The sequence below is a fragment of the Pezoporus wallicus genome, unplaced genomic scaffold (assembly GCF_028554395.1).
Source record: "Pezoporus wallicus isolate ANWC-B61680 ecotype Strahan unplaced genomic scaffold, APGP_CSIRO_Pwel_v1 contig_7265, whole genome shotgun sequence".
Classification (NCBI taxonomy): Eukaryota; Metazoa; Chordata; class Aves; order Psittaciformes; family Psittacidae; genus Pezoporus; species Pezoporus wallicus.
In genome coordinates, this window is record NW_026635568.1 from 1519257 (window position 1) to 1538521 (window position 19265).

General features: G+C 38.8%; 1 protein-coding gene across 2 annotated transcripts in view; it reads left to right on the forward strand.

Annotated features, from left to right (window-relative positions):
- The window catches only part of MRPS5 (mitochondrial ribosomal protein S5), a 42573-nt gene that overhangs the window by 19080 nt on the left and 4228 nt on the right, over positions 1 to 19265 (forward strand). Inside the window, exons 5-9 of one of the 2 annotated variants that reach the window (XM_057396924.1) lie at positions 2381 to 2415; positions 11372 to 11462; positions 12477 to 12523; positions 13747 to 13804; positions 15082 to 15144. In XM_057396924.1, coding sequence (XP_057252907.1) covers positions 2381 to 2415; positions 11372 to 11462; positions 12477 to 12523; positions 13747 to 13804; positions 15082 to 15144 — 294 coding nt within the window. The remainder of the gene's footprint in view (positions 1 to 2380; positions 2416 to 11371; positions 11463 to 12476; positions 12524 to 13746; positions 13805 to 15081; positions 15145 to 19265) is intronic. The other variant, XM_057396925.1, reaches the window with a different exon arrangement.

Consider the following 19265-nt stretch of genomic DNA (forward strand, 5'->3'; position numbering starts at 1 on the left):
TACCTGCTGATATTCGTATACTGTGAGCTAGAGCTCTGCTTCTTGTAGATTAACAGATCTCTAGATTATGCAGGAATGATTGTGTTTATAATTGTCTTGGAGGTTATGCGTAAATAATAAAGCAGTGTTGGTGAAGGAGTGAGTCCCCAGTTCTTCATCGTTCTTCACCATTTTACTGTTTTCAGCTTTAATCCAAAATCCCACTGTAGCTGCACCAAATAAAATAAGTATTAACTGCTTTCATTAACGCTGGTCTCCTATGTTCCACTGAAATGCTCTTGTTCATGAGATAAATTGGAAAAGCAGGAGGTTGGAAGGGTCTCTGATCTGTTCTGGTTCTTATACCAAGATGTTGCATTTTACTTTGTTGCTTTCAAGTCACTAATTTTTCCCACAGCCAAGCTGATAATAGGATACTCCTTTTGGAAAATGCATCTGTGTTAAAATACAGATCAAATATAAGTATGCTCTCAATTGCATGAAAGGAAACAAATATAGTTGCAATTTATATTCAGGTGTTTGTGTGGTCATCAGGTTTTGAAACAGAAACTCAGAGAAAATAGGATCTTTTTGGCACTATCTGTGATATGCAGCCTTTCTGCCTGCTTCTCTAAAATGGAGTTTGAGAAATGCTGATGGAACTGCTGAAAGCCAAGCCCAAGGGATTTGCTTGCTGACAATTCTTACAGTATGTGTCAGGGTGAAGGCCTATGGAGAGGATCTGAGTGGACCACAGTTTGCGCGGTTTTGTGCTCTCCTGTTTGACTTACTGCCTTTGAAGGCAGTACATGTCATGCCCAGAGCTCTCCAGTATTCTTGCTCTTCTCCCATTCTTCTCCCTGCAAGGTTGTAGGACATTTCAAAAACATCTTATTTTGAAGTTTCTTCTTCTGACAGAGCAGAAGCTTAGTAACTTTTAGTGCAGTGGAAAGGATATGTTTACCACTTAGGGCTGAATATATAATGTACACCTGAACTCTGTGTCTGGTGTTTCGTTAGCACTGTGATGAAAAGACTTGAACATAGATGTGACATAAAAGTGATCTTTATTTTACAGTACAAAATGCCTTAACTATTACTAGACAAAATAAATGGTGCTGTAATTATCTTTGATTGCAAAGACATTTTTTTCAGGCAGATTTTGAAATTGAAGGGGGGGGGCAGGAAAGTCTGGCTATGTGATACATGATTATTTGAAGTGGCTGTATATTGTTTTGTGTTATCCTCCCCTTCTTGGTACTTCACAGAAATATGTATTAAGAAATACTTGCAATTTCTTTGTATCTTGCTGATACAAGTTTCAGAATATTCTGAATAATATTGGATAATACTTAGGTCGTTATGGAAGTGACTAATTTGGTGATTTACTTTTTTCTTTTTAACCATTTACAGCCTTTGCTCAGTGGGTATGAAATTTGGGGTTCATTTGCAGTTTTAGAGCAGTATTTAGGGAAGGAAAGCAGTTTACTCTGCCAGCCAGTGAAAACCCAAGACGTTGTTTTCATAACATATTGTGGATGGTTATTTTTCAAGGCATTTCTGCAGCTGTTAAGAATGAGGAAGAATATCGGATATAATATAAAAAAAATGCTTCAGTGTAAGTGGTGAGTTGCAGTGATTTCCAAAAGAAGGATGTATAGCTTAGCTTCTGATCAAAATACTCAACAGATTCTGGGGATGTCTCAGTTTTTCTGTCAACTTTGCTTTCTTTGTGATGTTCAGAGCAAGCAGTTAAATTTGTATGTCTTGCTGTACCATTTAAAAAGTGATTATTTTTCTTCCTGTGTGCTTCTCTGGTTATTTAGATTGGACAGTCCTTGGAGAGTGTTTCCATCTTAATTCTCTGCATGTATGGTACTTAAAAACATCAGATACTGATTGCAGTTGGAGGTTGGGGTCCCTAATGAAGCACAATGAATGCATTTAGCAGTTGTTATCTCTTAATTATAACAAGCTGTATTGTAATAACAAGCAGTATTAAACTTCTGAGAAGTTACCATTTAACTGGATTTTTTTTAACTAGTTTTCTTCACATAAGTGGATTTTACTGAAGGAATTAATAAAACCCAAACCTATGCTTTATAAGTATGAGCTATATGCTGTTTTTCAATGGCCTTATTCTAAAAGATTGAATGATTGAGTGAATGGTGTCAAGTAAAAAAAATGTATTTGAGGTCTTTTTAAAAAGAAGCAACTACTAAAGCTCACTTTAGATACGTTTGTTCAAATTATTCTTACCTCTTCTACTTACTGCTGAGATTAATTTATAAATTACAGTTACATAAAAATTGTGTCCTTTTTAAATTATACCACCTGCAGAGAGCTGTGCTGTTAGATAAGTAATACAAGGAAATGTAATGCCCTATTTTCCTTCCAACAGAAACTTATGAAGATTTTGAAACAAGAGTCATTGAGGTAAGCATTACAAATCTTTTTAAGGACTTCAGATAATTGTCACTATTTTATATTGAGCTTGCAGTTATTTAAGTAGCCTTTGCCAAGTCGATCTTACAGCAATAGGAATTAGTCTGGTATTTTGTATCAGCGGTCATTTATTTCTTTGGGGCCTTATCTTCTCTGTTGAGCAAATGATATATAGTTAAAAGGTAGTTTTGAGTATCTCTGAAATGGCAAATGCCTGCAAGTAAAGCTTTAATAGTTCACAAACAACTATAAGAGGGAAAACATTACCGTAGTAAAGAGGTAGTGTTATTTCTCAGGCAAAACTACAGGTAGGAAGTTGTATAACTCTGCCTGTAAAACAAAGAATTAAAGAGGTGGGGAGCAGTTGCACAGGGCAGAGAGTGAGTAGAATAGAAATCCCATTTTGTGTGCCTCTCAAGTAATAACACTCACTTGTCCTAGATGTTTTAACTTATTCTATCTTCTGGGAAAAAAAATACTGTTAAATTTCATATGATCGATGATGGTCCAGCTCTCTATCCAGATCTCACTATAAGGTCACTCTACCAGTGAGGAAGTCCACAGTTCCTCCTAATTTAGCATCATTGGCAAATTTTCTTAATGTGCATTCCAATCCTGCATCCATATAATTTATAAAAATATTAGAGTACTGGCTCTAAAACTGAACCCACTGGTGATAGGCTGGCAGCCTGATGTAACCCCATTTACTGTAACCCTTTGAGCCAGACTTACCAGCTAATTGTTAACCCGGTTTATAGACATGTCTAGCCATATGCTGGACATCCTGTCCATAAAGATACTGGGAGAGACAATTTCAGAAGCTTTGCTAAAATCAAACAAAATCCCAATCTGTTGGCTTTCCTTGGTCAACTAGATGGGTGATCTTATCATAAAAGGAAATTAAGTTAGTTAAAGATGACTTTTCCCCTTGTGAACCCATGTTGGCTATGACTAATTGTGTAAACTTGTCACTTTAGAGCATTCTCCTGTTGTTTCCTTACCTACAGCTGAAATTGCCTGTTAAATTTATGTTCCTTTCAGGATTGTAATCAGAACCTTCATTTGCAACTAATACTTAACTGCTTTATTATTGAAAAACTATACTAGTCTAGCTGCTGCTTGGAGAAAAAGACACCTCTCATTTCTAATTATCATCTGAGAGCCAAGGTCTTAACCTGAATCAATATACGTTCTGTGATAGATACACATACGTGTATCTTTGCTTAATATGAACATTGACAGGCTTTTATCACTATGAAATTGTCTGTCTATTGAGTTGTTACACAGTTTTATATGCATAGAGATGACTGTTCATCACTTTACTCATTACTACAGCTTAACTTACCAAACACATCTGTGAAACCTTACCTGTACTTTTAGCCAATATTATGTCGTACCTATGTCCATATGAGGTCTTTGTTCCAAAGAATCTATCTGTGTTTTGAATTTCTATTTAGTTTCACTCACAGTGTGTATCACTTTGTGTTCTACTACCAAAATGATGCCTTTTTTTGGAGAGGATCACACTCTCTCTGTTCTCTATCATGCACTGTCATATACTGTTCCAAGAACTGATTTTCCTTCATGCAAATCCTTTGTTTGACAAAACTGGGTTTTAATTAGTAAGACATGCTTGAAAACAGTTACTCAGTATCAAGATCTTGCATTGTGGTCATACTAAAATCTCATATTCAGACCTTAATCTCTTTGAGAGCAACTTCATCCTGCACTGAATATCTCTAAATAAGCTATAAATGCCAAGCACTGATTTTCTTGCCAGACCTCAATTGTATTTAAACTTTTTTGTCACCAAAATTTTTTTTTATTTTTAACTTTTTAGCATTTCAGCACCTGGACTAAGATGAGTGGTTGTAGGGTCCTTTCTGTTATCTTGACTATGATCACTCTCTATGTTAAAACCAAATGGCTATTTAAGATCAACTTTGACTTTTCAGAATCTTCTACAGAATGTGTAAAGTCGTGGTGGTACGCACAAGAGCAAATTAAATTAAAGTTACTTTAGTGAGGTGTATCTTTTTCCAATAGCGAGTGCATTCAGTGTAAGTCTTAAGATAACATTTATCAAAGGATCTGACCTTCACTGGCGGTTCATATATGACATGTATATCTAAACAGAAATGAATATAAACCTACACAAATGAGTTAGGTATCAAGATTTTTCCTGTTTTCTCAAGTATCTCTAATATATTATTGTCAGATTTGTCATTGGTGCCTAGAGATGACAAGAAATAAAATGAGTAGCAAACTTGCACTTAATGCCACGAGTGGTTTCTTTCAATAGTAAATGGGTAGCACGCTTCTGTTCTTTATTGCATATGCTGATGTGCATATGTCCGGGCTTCTCTGACACAGCCTTTATAGGATGACATTGTTGGAAAAAAAACTGGTGATCTGATCATATCCAAGTGGATTAGATGATCCCTTTTATATACCAAATTCCCATTGAGTACTATTTTAAGGATTATATTGGAAATGATAAATTCAATAAAAATGAACATTTATGTGAGCATTAATGAGATGTCCTGAAGTGCACCATACGCTTCATGCATTCTTATTTTAACACCCAAAATTAATCTATTATTCTCAGGTTTAAAACCACACAGGTGGTTTTATTTCCTCTTAGATCAGGAGTACCTGTACACACAGTAGATTCTTGTGGGGTTTGGAAAACCCACACATATTGTTAAAGGTCCTTCAAGTAGCAGTTGGAAGTGCATTCAGTTAATTGAAAGGGTGCATTGCAGAAAAGTGGCTGTTGTTTTGTTAGTGACATGTCACAACTGACTGTCAGTTGGCTACTATGGTAGGTATTTACTAAAGCTGGCCATTTTGTGCTGGTGTAATTATTTGCAGTCAAATTCATTAAACAACAAAATGCTATGCAGTACTTCCTTGTGCTATAAAAATAGTTTCAATGCTTTATTGTATCTGAGTAATAAAACAGCTTTTACAAGCAGGCTGAGACTGTACTGTTATATGAGGTTCTCAAGTGTGACCTGAGAAAGAGGAATGTGTTGTTATTTTTTGGTTTATTATGTTTTTTTCAGAATAGCAGCAGCAGCAAAAAGTTGTACATTCAAATCCAGTAGTGAGCACAAGATTACTGAGCTGTGTAATTTTCTGATAAGTATGAGTTTTGAAATAAACAGAACTTTTTTAGCATTCTTATTTTAAATAGACGGCATACATGATGCTATTTCTGTATGCCTTTTCCATTATCTTTATCTTTACAACACTACAGGAGATTAAAGTAATGTTTGTTGGGGAATTATACTTTGCAGCAAGAAACTGAAAGCCACTTTTATATTACTGTTTTATGAACAAAGATACAAAAGCCCCTTTCTGACATGGTTGTGCTACTAAAAAGACTGTGCTCCCTTGCTATAAGTGAGAAATTGTTTAATAAAGTGTTTTCTAATAGTGTAGAAACAGAAAAGCAAACTTGATTTTCCCCTGCTTGTAGGACAGAGTAAAAACAAGGTCAGATTTTCATGTAAATTAGAGCTGGAAGTTGTCAGAGAGATAAAGCTAGCTTGAGAGAGTGTTAAGGAACAACAGCAGGGATTTCATATTGGGTTTATTTCTGGCTTTCCTACAGACTGTTGTGTTACTTCGAGTAGATGACTTGGGGTACCTGTTTGTTTCTTTCCCTGCCAACCTGAAGGCACATTTCCTGTTTGTTCATACATTACATATAAGAATTTCTGTGAATAGAACTGGGGGTAGTGTTTACTACCTTGTTTACATTCAACACAATGTAATCATAGTGGCAATTAAAAATTACAGCTGTAATTGATATATGCCATTCTTACACAAAATGATGCTTTCCAGTTAAAGTATCATCCATCCTCAGATACATTTTTATTCTGTTTTTCTCCAAAGTGAACGTGGTAATGTAGTGAAAAAAGTAGCTTCATGATACCCTGAGTTATAATACTACTTGCCTTGTAGTGCAATCAGAATTGAAAAGTGAGACCTAATAATCAGTAAGGGCTGAAAGTGGCCCTTTTGAATGTTTCATCAAGGGGAGCGTACTCTGGAATTTAAACTTTGTTTTATGAGCTTACTAGGAAGAAGAACAAACATGTCATACAAGTGCTTAATCTCCTTTGTACTGACTAGTCTAACGTGTGAATTTGCTAGTTCATCACTTAATTCATGAGGTTTCTAAGTCAAAAGTTCTCAAATTCATAACTTGTAACTTGTGCATCTGTGAGTGAAATAGTTGCCAAACAGCAAGAGTTCTCATCCTTGCTCCTTTGTCACAATGCTTCCCTATATCACAGGGGAAGCATGGAAACCTCAGCAGCCCACTGCTGGCAGATCCATTTCAAAATCTTTTTGGGTAAGCCAACATATTTGTACCTTCCAGCTTGGAAGTTTGGTCTGGACAACTGCCATGAGCTAGGGGATTCTGAATTTGGCTGCCTGGCAATCAGTGTGCAGGGATGATCACCACAGGAGATGGTAAGCTGCAGGTGGAAGTGACTGCATAATGACCTTTAGCCCTTCTTCCACACAATATTTGTCTGTGTGTTGCTTTCCCTTTGACCTCATGGAGCTGTTCCCAGCGTACATCAGGCCTTAGTATGAGCTGCGTGTTAGCCAAAATCTGAGCAGGAGCATTAACTTGCCTTAGAAACAATAGCTCTACGTTGGCATATGGAAAGCAGAGATAAACCATAGGTTTGTTGGGTCAAAATGATATGAAGAACCTCTCTTAAGTATTCCTAAATGTCTCATCACAGAAGTGTATGCAACTGCAGGGAATATGAACACAGAAGAGAGTTGCAAACTATCGCTCTGTAGTCATTTGTTCTGCATGCACTAGGCAAAAATAAACGGTCTAGCTGCAGCAGGGGATTGTTCATAGGGAGTATAAGACCATGGTTTCGATTTTCCATGAAGTAGTAGAAACCCCACAAGAACATACTTTTTTTAAGACCACAAAATTAATCTTGGTAGATTGGTTACTTGTAACAAAAAGAATATTCCTTAATATGTGGTCTAAACCCTTCGTTTCTTTTTGTGAGTCATTGGAAATAGTTTTCTAGCTGTTGTTTTTGCAAAGGGTGCATTAAAAAAGGCTTGTGAAAAGGAAATGATGCATGAAATTACAGTGTCTGAGATCCACTGTTTGACATCTTTGACTGAAAAATTATGTGGTAGACAGGATACTGTCTGAGTAATAATTTATTTGAGCTATTCGCTCAAAAGTACTTTTGGGGTATTGGAGCGCTAGATTTTGCTTTTAAAACTACAGGAAAGTTTTCTGTTCCCTGGATGATACTGACAGTGTCTTTAGACTGACAGTGAAAATTTCAGACAGTTTCTAAGATAGCATCTGAAGCAACCTGTCAGAGGAAAAAACGAGAGGTCAGAGCTGTGTACGAGAATTCATTTCAGATATTCTTGGACTTGTCAAGTATTTTGGCCTGCCTCTGAAGTAGCGTTTGGGGATGCCACCTTACACTGGTTCTGTTGATCAAATAATTAAATCTTTTATCTCTTCTTACCTCTCAGCCTGTATGGATGAAATAATTGGTATTTGGAACATTCAGAAGCTTTTAAGTGAGTTATAATTTGGCGTGATGATGGATCACCCTTTGAAAAGGAAACAAAGCCATTTCTGATGTAGTGTGGCTTTGAGCATGCATTATTGTGGGGTTAATCCAAAGGATCTGAACTCAGATGTGAGCTGCAGTATGAAGCCACATTAGACAACATGCTGTGTCAGTCGGGCATATGAGCTATCATATTTTTCCTAATGAGTTATGAAAGAGAGAGTTTCACACGTGAGGAAAACTATCAGCACTAACTGTAGTTTAGTCAGTAGTTTCTCTGCAGATTGGGCTCATTAATTTGGATAAGAACTGCACTTGGGGTTTATCCCAGAGCTGTGATGACTCAACCTGTACGAAAAACACTTCAAGTGCCTGGTCAAAAACTTTCATCTGTTTTGATGAGTGAGGGGTAGAGGAGTTCGGATTATTTCCGGTGTTGCAGTTTCTCCACTGTCTTGAGTACTTGGGGGGTGGGCGTACTGTAAGCAGGATGGCTGGTTCTAACCTTTCTGCTTCTCAAAGGTTATAGCTGTTGAGTCAAATTCCTCGAGAGAAAATCATTCTACTTATGACCAAGATGGAGAGAGTACTGACTTTTAGGTTATGTGGTAAAAGACCTCTCTGCCCACACACGCAGAGGAGTGCAGGGGTAATAGCAGGTAGAGGAACCCAAGTAACACCCTGCCAGCACTCCTCCCAAGACCATCACAAGAGAGCTGTAACTGCATTGGTGGCTCATCTGCACAGACCAGAGGAGAACAGAGGCAGGCAGGGGAATCAAAATTACAAACAGAGAAACAGGCACCCTGTTTGGCTTCTCCTTAGACTGCGCTGGAGTAGCCTTAGCCCTGTGGTCGAGGGGTAACATCTGTTAAGATGAGGCTTTCCAGAGCATGATGCAGACTATGTGGGAGGTTACTGCTGAGGAGTACAGGACACATTTTCGGGATGCAGGGGAAGAGCATTTCAGTATTATACAAGATGCATGGGATGTCAGGGGCAGGAACCAAAGGGAGAACAAGGGAGAGCTCTAGGTGAATTTGCATTCTGACCACTGGATAATGGATGCAGGGCAGCAGTCAGTTTGAGGTACGCTGTGGTTAAGCTTGAGCATGCATCTGTTTTCAAATTTAAAGAATTGTTAAATCCAGCATGAGTGGCAATCTAGTAAATAGGGTAATTGTGTCTTAGTTTCAGTCACTTTTCAGAGGCCATGCTGTTTTAAAAGTCTCACGCTGTTTCATTGTATATTAATTAATTCCAATTCAGTTTAATGATAGGCTTTTAGCTGCATGCTTTATTTTCAAGATGGAAGGGAAGCATTGCTGAACATCCAGAAGGGCATTGCTTATTTGATGTGAGGAGGCATGGGGCTGTTGCAGGGAGAATCTAAGGACAGTGTTGTTCAGTAGTCATAGCTGTCTGTGTACATGATCAAGCTTGAAAGGCCTTCACAGTGTTTCAGGAGAGATGCAGTAGCACTGATTGTGATGGGTGACTAAACACGTTTTCCTTCAGAGCTGCTCAGAAACAGCTGACAAGTGCAGTTTTAGGAAGCCTTCTGGAGAAATCATTGCATGTGTCTTTATTGCCATCTTCTGGAAAGGGAGAAAAATAATTCTTGAGTATATTTCTACAAACATCATGTCCTTTAATTTTGACAATATGCATGCCAACTTTGGGGTTTCTGCAAGTGCTTATTCAGATTGGCAGTGGAAGACAAAAAGTATGTGCAAAGCTCTTGATGCTCCTGGGGAGATCACTCTGCTTCACTCTCTTCTTTCTTTCATAATCATTTTGCATTTTCTGTAAATAGCCTATTTCCACAGGCACTTTCATCTTAGGGGGCTTGTTTTTCTTTAGCATGCGCTTGTACGCAGTAAGATTGGAGAAATAAAAATAGCTTGGAATAAGCCATTAGCAAAGATGATCTTTGTTCAAAGTGCTCTCCAGAATATATGTGCACCTTGAATTTAACAGCATCTTTATTTTAATGAAAGCAGGGTGGATTTTTTCAGAAGTACTCATTCCTAACCTGTACCTTGTGGTGTCAGTGGAATTTTTGGGGGTGGGAGGGGGTGTTTGGGTGGGGGGTAGTGTATGAATTTCAGGAAGCATGTTTAAGCCATGACCAAGTATTGTATAATAACCTGCTTTGAGATATAACAGTACAACTAGACTAGCTTACTGAAGAATGACATCTAGGGCAAAAGGGGGCACACTGCTTAATTCATGTATCAGTAATGCATGTTTAATTTAGCTCTTGTGATAAATTATGGAAATCATATTGAGGCTTCAAGAAAGTAGGCCCTGATGCATCTGAGAGAAAGAAATGAACCATTAAATAAGTTGTATCTTGTGACTGGTAATTCTGAGACACAGTCAAGCAATATCCCGTATGTTATTTTATATATGTATGCATGGTTTTGTGTACTATGTATATTATATTACATTGTATGTGATAAATGTATACAGTTTATTATATACAGTATATAATCTACATATGAAAGGATGTATCTATATTTAAGTAAAAGATATATTTAAATATGTAAACAAAGCCAGGGACACTAGAACAGGAGCCAGTTGGATAGGATCATGGGTGAGATATGTGGTCATTCAAGGTGGGAGACTCTAATGCAGTGACTTGCCTCTAGTCACATACGGGGAGTCTGTAGCAGAGGCGGAAGCAAATTTAGATTTCCAGAATGCTAACCATAAGGCCATCTATCTCACCAGTTGTTGTGTCCCTCCACTCCAAACTAAAGAGCTTTCTTGCATCTCTGCTTGAATTTCTTGCAGAGTTTCTGAAAACATTTCTAGTTCCAGGCATGGAATACCATTTTCTTCTTCCACTTTCTTAAATGAAGTCTTTTTAGCAGCTGTCATCTCAGTAATGAGACTGCCTTCTGCAGTCTGCAGGTAGATTTCAGCACTAAGTTGTAACTCGTGTTAAGCAACAGCATGCCCTGAATAATTCCTCTGAGTGCTTCTAAAATATGTTAAAACGTGAGGGGGGCAGTGAGATATTAATGTCACTTCCAGGTTTTTTCATCACAGTTGCAATCACATGTGAAGCTGGCAGCAGTAGAGCCATTATCTGTTGTGCAGCTAAATACAAAAGAGGATATTTTAATGAAACTTTATTGAGCTAACTTTGTCTGAGTATAGACTTCTAGCAGCCTTTACGTATTTAATGCCTTGAAGCCAGTGTGCCACTTGCAGATGACAAAGACAGTTTATATTGTATAGTTTCATCACAGACCTCTAATTACTTTTTGGTAAACTGAATCTCTTTGCAAACAAACAGAAAAAATTGGACTGTGCCATCACAAAATGCTTTGTGGTTTGTTTTTTTTCTTCAGGTGAGAAATGTGTTTTGTATGAATGCAAAGGAAGGCAGAAAAAAATCAATACGTGCCTTGGTAGCTATTGGAAACGGTAAAGGAGCTGCAGGTATGTATATCTACTGTATGTAAAAGATGCCAAGTTAATCATTGTTTGTAGTAGGACTTTGGGAGGCAAGGTGACTTAAAGGGACTTTTAATACTTAACAGAAGAAAACAAAAAAAACAACCTTTTTTTTCTGCTGCGCAATATCGAAATATCTGTAAGAGTTTTGAGTTTCATCTGTAAAAGTAAGATTTATGATCAAACTATGTATGTATTCTTTGGGACACTGTTTTGTATCAAAAGACCAAAGCAGCTAGATCTGCAGATTTGAAATGAAATGATTTTCATTCAATCTACCTTGACATTGTTGGACTACAGTTAGTGAAAATGGTTGTCACATCCTCTGTTCATTCCATACAGTCAGTTGATGCCCTGCTCTGAGCTGACTGCAGATGCTGAGACTGCTGTGAAATCTCTTTGTCACTACCATAGCTGACCTGGTAAATAGGAGTAGGTCTGAGGGTTCAGTGAGATTATGTGGCAGTTTGTAAACTGGCAGTGAAAACAGACCCTGTGCTCTGTTCTGCAGACATGCATATTTTTACAGATGCACTATTCTGTGCAACCTGGTTTTGTTACTCTCTGCTTCACTACTAGAAACCCAGTCTGCATTGCTTTTAGGGTCTTGGAGCTCTTATCTGCATCGGATTCCTTTTGGTTTTCTTCATTCCCTTCTTTCAAGCAGAAAGCTGGACTGGTTTTGGCTGAAACAGTCACCATTATTCAGTTGTTTGGTACAAGTTTGGACAAATACACAAAAGAAATAATGAAGTGTATTTGTTTCATTTGACAACAAGTAATTGGCATTCAATTATTAGGTATTCGTAAGTCCTAAACTGTTACTTTCTGTGGTTTCTGTGGTTTTCTCTGGACCATTTTCTGAGTGTGATCTGTGCAGTGGCATGGAAATAACAGATACTAAACGTGGTTGTGAAATTCTCTTTTTCCCCCTTTGCTTTATGAAGGTCCTGCCTCAGCTATTTCTCAGTAATAAAGTGACTCTTTTCTTTCTTGCAGGTTTTGCAATGGGGAAAGCAGGTGACAGGATGAATGCTTTACGGAAAGTATGTTCATTGGATTACTTGTTGCTTGATGACAAGCACATATAATTCATACCTACACTTTTTCTTTTATGGTCAATATCTTTTGTAGTATTTAGAATCACAGAATAGTTAGGGTTGGAAAGGACCTCCAGATCACCTAGTTCCAACCCCCCTGCCATGGGCAGGGACCCCTCACACTAAACCATGTCACCCAAGGCTCTGTCCAACCTGGGCATGACACCACCAGGGATGGAGTGTATGCGAAGAAGTAAGTCCATATACATGGTTTGTCGGCCTTGATACAAGTAATCATAGAACCATTAGGTTGGAAAAGACCTTTAAGGTTTTGGAGTCCAACCATAAACCTAACACTGCCAACTCCAGCACTAAACCATGTCCCTAAGCACTATGCCTTTAAATACCTTTGGGGTTGGTGACTCAAACACTGCCCTGGGCAGCCTGTTCCAATGCTCGATAACCTTTTCAGTGAAGAAATTTTTCCCAATATCCAATCTAAATCTACTCTGGCACAACTTGAGGCTGTTTCTTCTCATCCTATCCCTTGCCACTTGGGAAGACAGATCAACACCCACCTCGTTACAACCTCAGTAGTTGTAGAGGGTGATAACAAGTTCTCCCCTAAGTCTCCTTTTCTCCAGACTAAACAACCCCAGTTCCCTTAGCTGTTCCTTGTAAGATTTGTGCTCCAGATCTTTCACCAATTTCATTGCTGTTTGGACACACATAATGAGGTTGCTTTGCAGTGAGATTTTCCTAATGTACTCTTATTTCTGCTCCCTTTTCTATGGCATATACCTATACCCCCATGGTCACTTGTTTCCAGTACTATATGACATACAATCTGTTTATACAGTTAGTGTGTAGAAAATTTCTCTTACACATGCATAATGACCATATTAAAGGCTCCTTTAGACTTCTAAATGTTACTTGTCCAGTGCTCAACTAATCTATCAATGTTGCAATGCTAAAATACACAAAGTTTGATAAAGTTGTTACTGTATTGAGAATTTTCAAAAAATATGAAATCTGGTTGGAGAAAGCAGTTCTTTACAGAGAACATTTTCACTTCCATAAAATAAATGTATTAGATGTAGCCATCCTGTTTCCAAAGGTTTCTTCCTTGCTTTTTCTTTTATTGTCTAGTTAAGTGAACGGTGGTAAATTTCCATCCTTTGCAGAAAAAAACAAGGAAAAAAAAAAAGTTTTCTGCTTTTATTCCCTAGGCAAAGAATAAAGCACTACGCGGCTTACATTTTATAGAGCGGTATCAGGACCACACTAGTAAGTATTACGATTTTCTTAGACTCTAAATGCCAACAAGAACTGACTGCAACTTGTTACAAAGCATAAAAAGATGTTAACTAAAACCTGTCTGATCTGATGCATTGTATTAGTATTATTCGTGCATTATTTTGCTTCTTCAGCATGCTGTGTGAAATCTCAGCTCCAGACTCTTTTAGCTAGATGGTGGTCATATCAGAGTACATAGTCTGTCAATCCCTGTATAAAATAAATTGCCATTAACTGGAATGAATATGTGGTTTATCTCTTCTATGGTGAACTCCTCTGTGCTTTTCCCCTTTGTATGTCAGAGATGATTCCCTGTTGAGTCAATCCATGTCAATGGGCTTTGCTGACAAAGCCCAGCACAAAGCCAGGGAGAATGTGGGATGGAGAAGTCAGTCTGATGTTTCATGGTTGCTTTTTGTTAATTCAGTTTAATATCACACAAGTCCTCTCTGATGTCAGACATGGCACCAGAATACCAAATATTCAGTTATCAAAAAAATTGAAAGATAGTACCTTACAGAGTATATGAATAACCAAGTCATTCTGTAGTAAATATTCAGTATAATAAAACCAGTTTACAAATACAAAACTGCAGTTACCTTCACACATCTATTCCTTGAGCATTATTATTGCACACTGTTTAGGGATTTGATTAAAAACTGGTGGCATTTCCACCATGCTTTACGTTCTACTTAACATAGAGGTCCTCTATGAGCCATCTTGACTGCAGTGGTAGAATCCACTGTGCAAAAGCTGAACCACTGAATGAAATGTATATAACAGCCACCCACCAGAAGATACGAGTTTGGGCTTTATTTTGAAGCAGAGAGAAGCAGGAAGACAAGAATGGTAAATATTATTATGGAAAATCCAAGAATGCTGAAGCCTTTAGTGAAATCTTAGGTTGAAAGCTGAATTATTAGAAAAATCTGAGTATGTGGAAGAATACTAAATTGTATCATGTGAGCTCACTTCAAAGTTAGATAAGGATTATTGGAGATAAACACACACTTCACATTTTTCATGTGAAGCTTGGTTTTGTATACAATAGTAACACAGTATTCACAGATGTGTAAACATTCCTGATCTATGCCAGAAATTTACCTCCATTAGTCATTACTATTAAAGAACTCTGAGGAGAGTAAAACCAACTTCCCATTCACAGTTCTGAAAAAGAAAGGTGCTCCTCAAATGTGCTGAGCTAAAGCTTTTCTAGAAGGAAGAATTAAGCTGTAATGCCTGTTGTTTGTTTTTTTCCTCCCCTCCAGTTTACCATGACATTACAGTGACATTTAAAAGAACAACCATCCGCATGAAGAAGCAAAACAAAGGTAATTAAAGCTGCCTGGAAATTTTGAAGTTTTATCAATTATTGACTGGTATTTATCTGATGTAGTTACTTTGTGCAATGCCTGTTCGCTTCGGAAATGTATTCATTTCCTTTAGAAATTATCCATTCAGAAATGGAGCATTTGGTGCTAGTTTACCATGTGTTAAATGCTAAGAGATGATCAGTTGTTTTTCATTAGAAATACCTACTGTTGATGACATGGTTTCGTTATTGTAAATGGGGCTTGTGCCTCTAACACTGGTGGGAGCAGTATTTGTGGTTTTCTTTAATGCTTCCTAAGCGTAGTTCCTCCTGACCACCTTCTCATACATCATATGCCTGGAAATGGTTTCTGAGGATTGGTTATTGCATCAGGTTCCAGGGATTTAGATGAGGCTGATTAGCCTGTAGTTTCCTAGGTCCTCCAGTACCTCAGGCTTTTCCGTGTCCTGTGTCACCAGGTCCCTGCCCTGTTCAGTTCTTGACCTTACAGCAGACTGCTGGAAATGGGGGATGCAAACTTTAATGATGATTTTGCCTGGTTCTATTTCCCTAGCTTATTTGTGAGAGTATCATGCTGACCTGTGTCAGAATAGAAGTCCAGTTCTGTCACATTACCACCTTAGCCTTGGTAGCTTGTTGCTGCCAGTTTTGGCTAAGTTCTTTGCTTTATCTGAGTATCTGGACAGCCTTATCAGGTACACAACACATAGACAACACATTCATATATAACAAAGTATCCTCCAAAAATTGGGAAACACTTTTCCATTTAATGTTTTCCCTGTTTTATAACTGATGGAACTGGATTGTACTTTTCCTGAGAAAGGTTTGATGTTGTCAAGAAAAAATTGTGCTTATTTCCAGTGTGCTCTGGACAGCAGGCATCAGTGGCCTTATTGAGAAGTGTAGTGTTAGATTAGTGTGCAAAGTTTTGTAGATAAATTGTACGTGTGTGAGGGAGGCCTCATTGTGTGGTCATGACTTGAAAACAAGCTGTAAGCTTATGTAGCTATGCAAAATCGAGTTTTTAAGGGGTGGTATAGATAGAGCTCTTGCTTAACCTTAATCTCTGACAGGCTTTTGTGCTGTATTCTAAGGGGAGGATCCATAGCGGCAGCAGGAGCTAGCTGTAATTTTAGAACAATTAAATTACTAACATGAGGCAGGCCCTGGACTTCGTGTCTGCCACCATTCCAGGCCGCTCCTGTTTATAGCACATGCCAGCTGGATGGAGTCTACCAGGGATATTGCTCATCTGTGCTGTAGAATATTCTACCTTTTGGAGTGTGGATAGTGCTTAATCTTCATCTCTGATTTGACTTTAGAATTACAGTAGTCATGAGACTACTCTGCTAACCACATTAATACACTCCTAAGTACTGTAAATTAGTTCCTAATGTGAATTAATAAGTGGAAATGCAGAGCAGTGTCAAATACACTTGTGTGGATGTGAAGCCCAGCACTGATACCCTGTAGCTGTAATTAATAGGTATAAGCAATTGCAGTTATTCATAGTTTTCACATTAGGCATATGTAGACTTAAGGCATATCCTCTGTTCACTCCTGGGATTACAGCTGTATGGTTATGTATGCTGAAGCCTTTCACTTTGCATAATTACAGCTGGCAGTTTATTTCCAGTTCCTGAACATAGGACTCAGGCAGCTATCTCAGCAAATGATCACCGCAAAGCCTAATGTTTCAGTAGAAAAGGTGAAGTCACTGTTAAACTTAAATATTCCTTTCTTAAATTTATTCCTAGTCCCTGCAAAGTGGAGAAAAACCCCATCATATAGTCAGGATTACATATTAGACAAGTGAAAATCCAAGCTAAAAAAGTAATGTCAAGTGAGCATGTGAATGGGACCTACTAGTCCCTTAGTGTAGATATAAAGTAGGTGTTTTACTTCCAAAGTCTTGTTAGTGGCTACCCAGAAGATCTAATGTAGATTTCCTTAACAGTTTGTTAGATTATAGGAGGGATAAATTTTAAATACTACTTTTGGTTACCTTTGTATCTTTTTCGGTGTAAGAAAATGTTCTACATTTAAATGAGCCTTTCCTCTTACATAGCTCTCACTGAATTAAACCGCAGTAAGGCAGCATGCCTGCCACAGACAAGTTAAAAATGTCTGACCCCAGCTTTTTCTCCGCATCTGGAGTTTGCAGTTGGAATCCTTTGCTTTTGTGTTCAGAATAAATTTTGTTCAGTGACTGATGGACTGGGTTCTGGTTTACGTATTAACAATCTGCAGAAGCCTGGCTGACATCAGATGGGAGAAAAGCACAATAAAAATGCCAGAAATTAAGTGCTTTAAAAGGCACTGAAAATGAATCTTTGGCAAACAGCCTTTCAGAGGTCATTCACTGTAATTGTGTCTAAAACTTGACTTTGTCTTGTAGCATAGAAAACAGTATTTTCTGAAATCACAGAATCACAGAATGGTTTGGGTTGGAAAGGACCATCCAGTTCCAGCCCCTCTGCCGTGGGCAGCGAACACCTTCCACCACACCTGCTTGCTCATTGCCAAAACAATTCACCATTCACCATTTCGCACACAAAGAGTTGTGGTCAATGGCTCAATGTCCGGCTGGAGACCAGTAACAAGTGGCGTCCGTCAGGGGTCGGTGTTGGGACCGGTCTTGTTCAACATCTTCGTCGCTGACATGGACAGTGGGATTGAGTGCGCCCTCAGCAAGTTTGCCGATGGCACCAAGCTGTGTGGTTCAGTTGATATGCTGGAGGGAAGGAATGCCATCCAGAGGGAACTCGACACTCTTGGGAGGTGGGCTGATGCCAACCTGATGAAGTTTAACCATGCCAAGTGCAAGGTCCTACACCTGGGTTGGAGCAATCCCAGGCACAGCTACAGGTTGGGCAGAGAAGAGATTCAGAGCAGCCCTGTGGAGAAGGACTTGGGGGTGTTGGTTGATGAGAAAATGAACATGAGCTGGCTTCAGTGTGCGCTCCCAGCCCAGAAAGCCAACTGTATCCTGGGCTGCATCAAAAGGAGCGTGACCAGCAGGTCGAAGGAGGTGATCCTGCCCCTCTGCTCTGCTCTTGTGAGACCTCACCTGGAGTATCTGGTGTGCAGTTCTGGTGTCCTCAACATAAAAAGGACATGGAACTGTTGGAACAAATCCAGAGGAGGGCCAGGAGGATGATCAGGGGACTGGAGCACCTCCCGTAGGAAGACAGGCTGAGGAAGTTGGGGCTGTTCAGCCTGGAGAAGAGAAGGCTGCGTGGAGACCTCACAGCAGCCTCCCAGTATCTGAAGGGGGCCTATAGGGATGCTGGGGAGGGACTCTTCATTAGGGACTGTATTGACAGGACAAGGGGTAACGGGTTAAAACTTAAACAGGGGAAGTTTAGGTTGGATATAAGGAGGAAATTCTTTCCTGTTAGGGTGGTGAGGCACTGGAATGGGTTGCCCAGGGAGGTTGTGAATGCTCCATCCGTGGCAGTGTTCAAGACCAGGTTGGGTGAGGCCTTGGGTGGTATGATTTAGCGTAAGGTGTCCCTGCCCACAGCAGGGGGGTTGGAACTTGATGATCTTAAGGTCCTTTCCAACCCTAACTATTCTATGATTCTATGTGTAAATCATTGTGGCCCCAGCACTATTAGTGCTCTAGCCATTGTGGTTTTCACTTCACCATTATAGTAACTGAATGGGAAGACTGTTCTGTATGCTGGAGAAGGAACTTTCCCTTTCAGAATTGCTTCAGGTGAGACTTTGTCTCTAGTGGTCAGGTCAGACATAAGGTGAAAATTAAATTGCACATGTGAGGGATAGGCAGAACAAATGACGGAACAAATGGCTTTGGATGGTTATAGTTTCTTTTCTGATTATGGGTTAAAAGAAAAAGAGACATATTGGCACAATAAAACATGCAGCACTGGAACAGACTTTTTTTCCTTACTTAGCAGCAAGTCCCCCAGAGTGGACTAATCAATAACCTGCTTTTCAGCTTTTAAGTAAGATAAATTAGAACTATCACAAACCAGTTTTTAAAAACTAATAGAGCTAGGCCGTGTGAAACAAAACTCTCCAGGGTACAAGAGAGCAAAATTAGACTCCTCAAAAAATAACTCCTTCATTAAAATCTGACAAGTCTAAGAAACC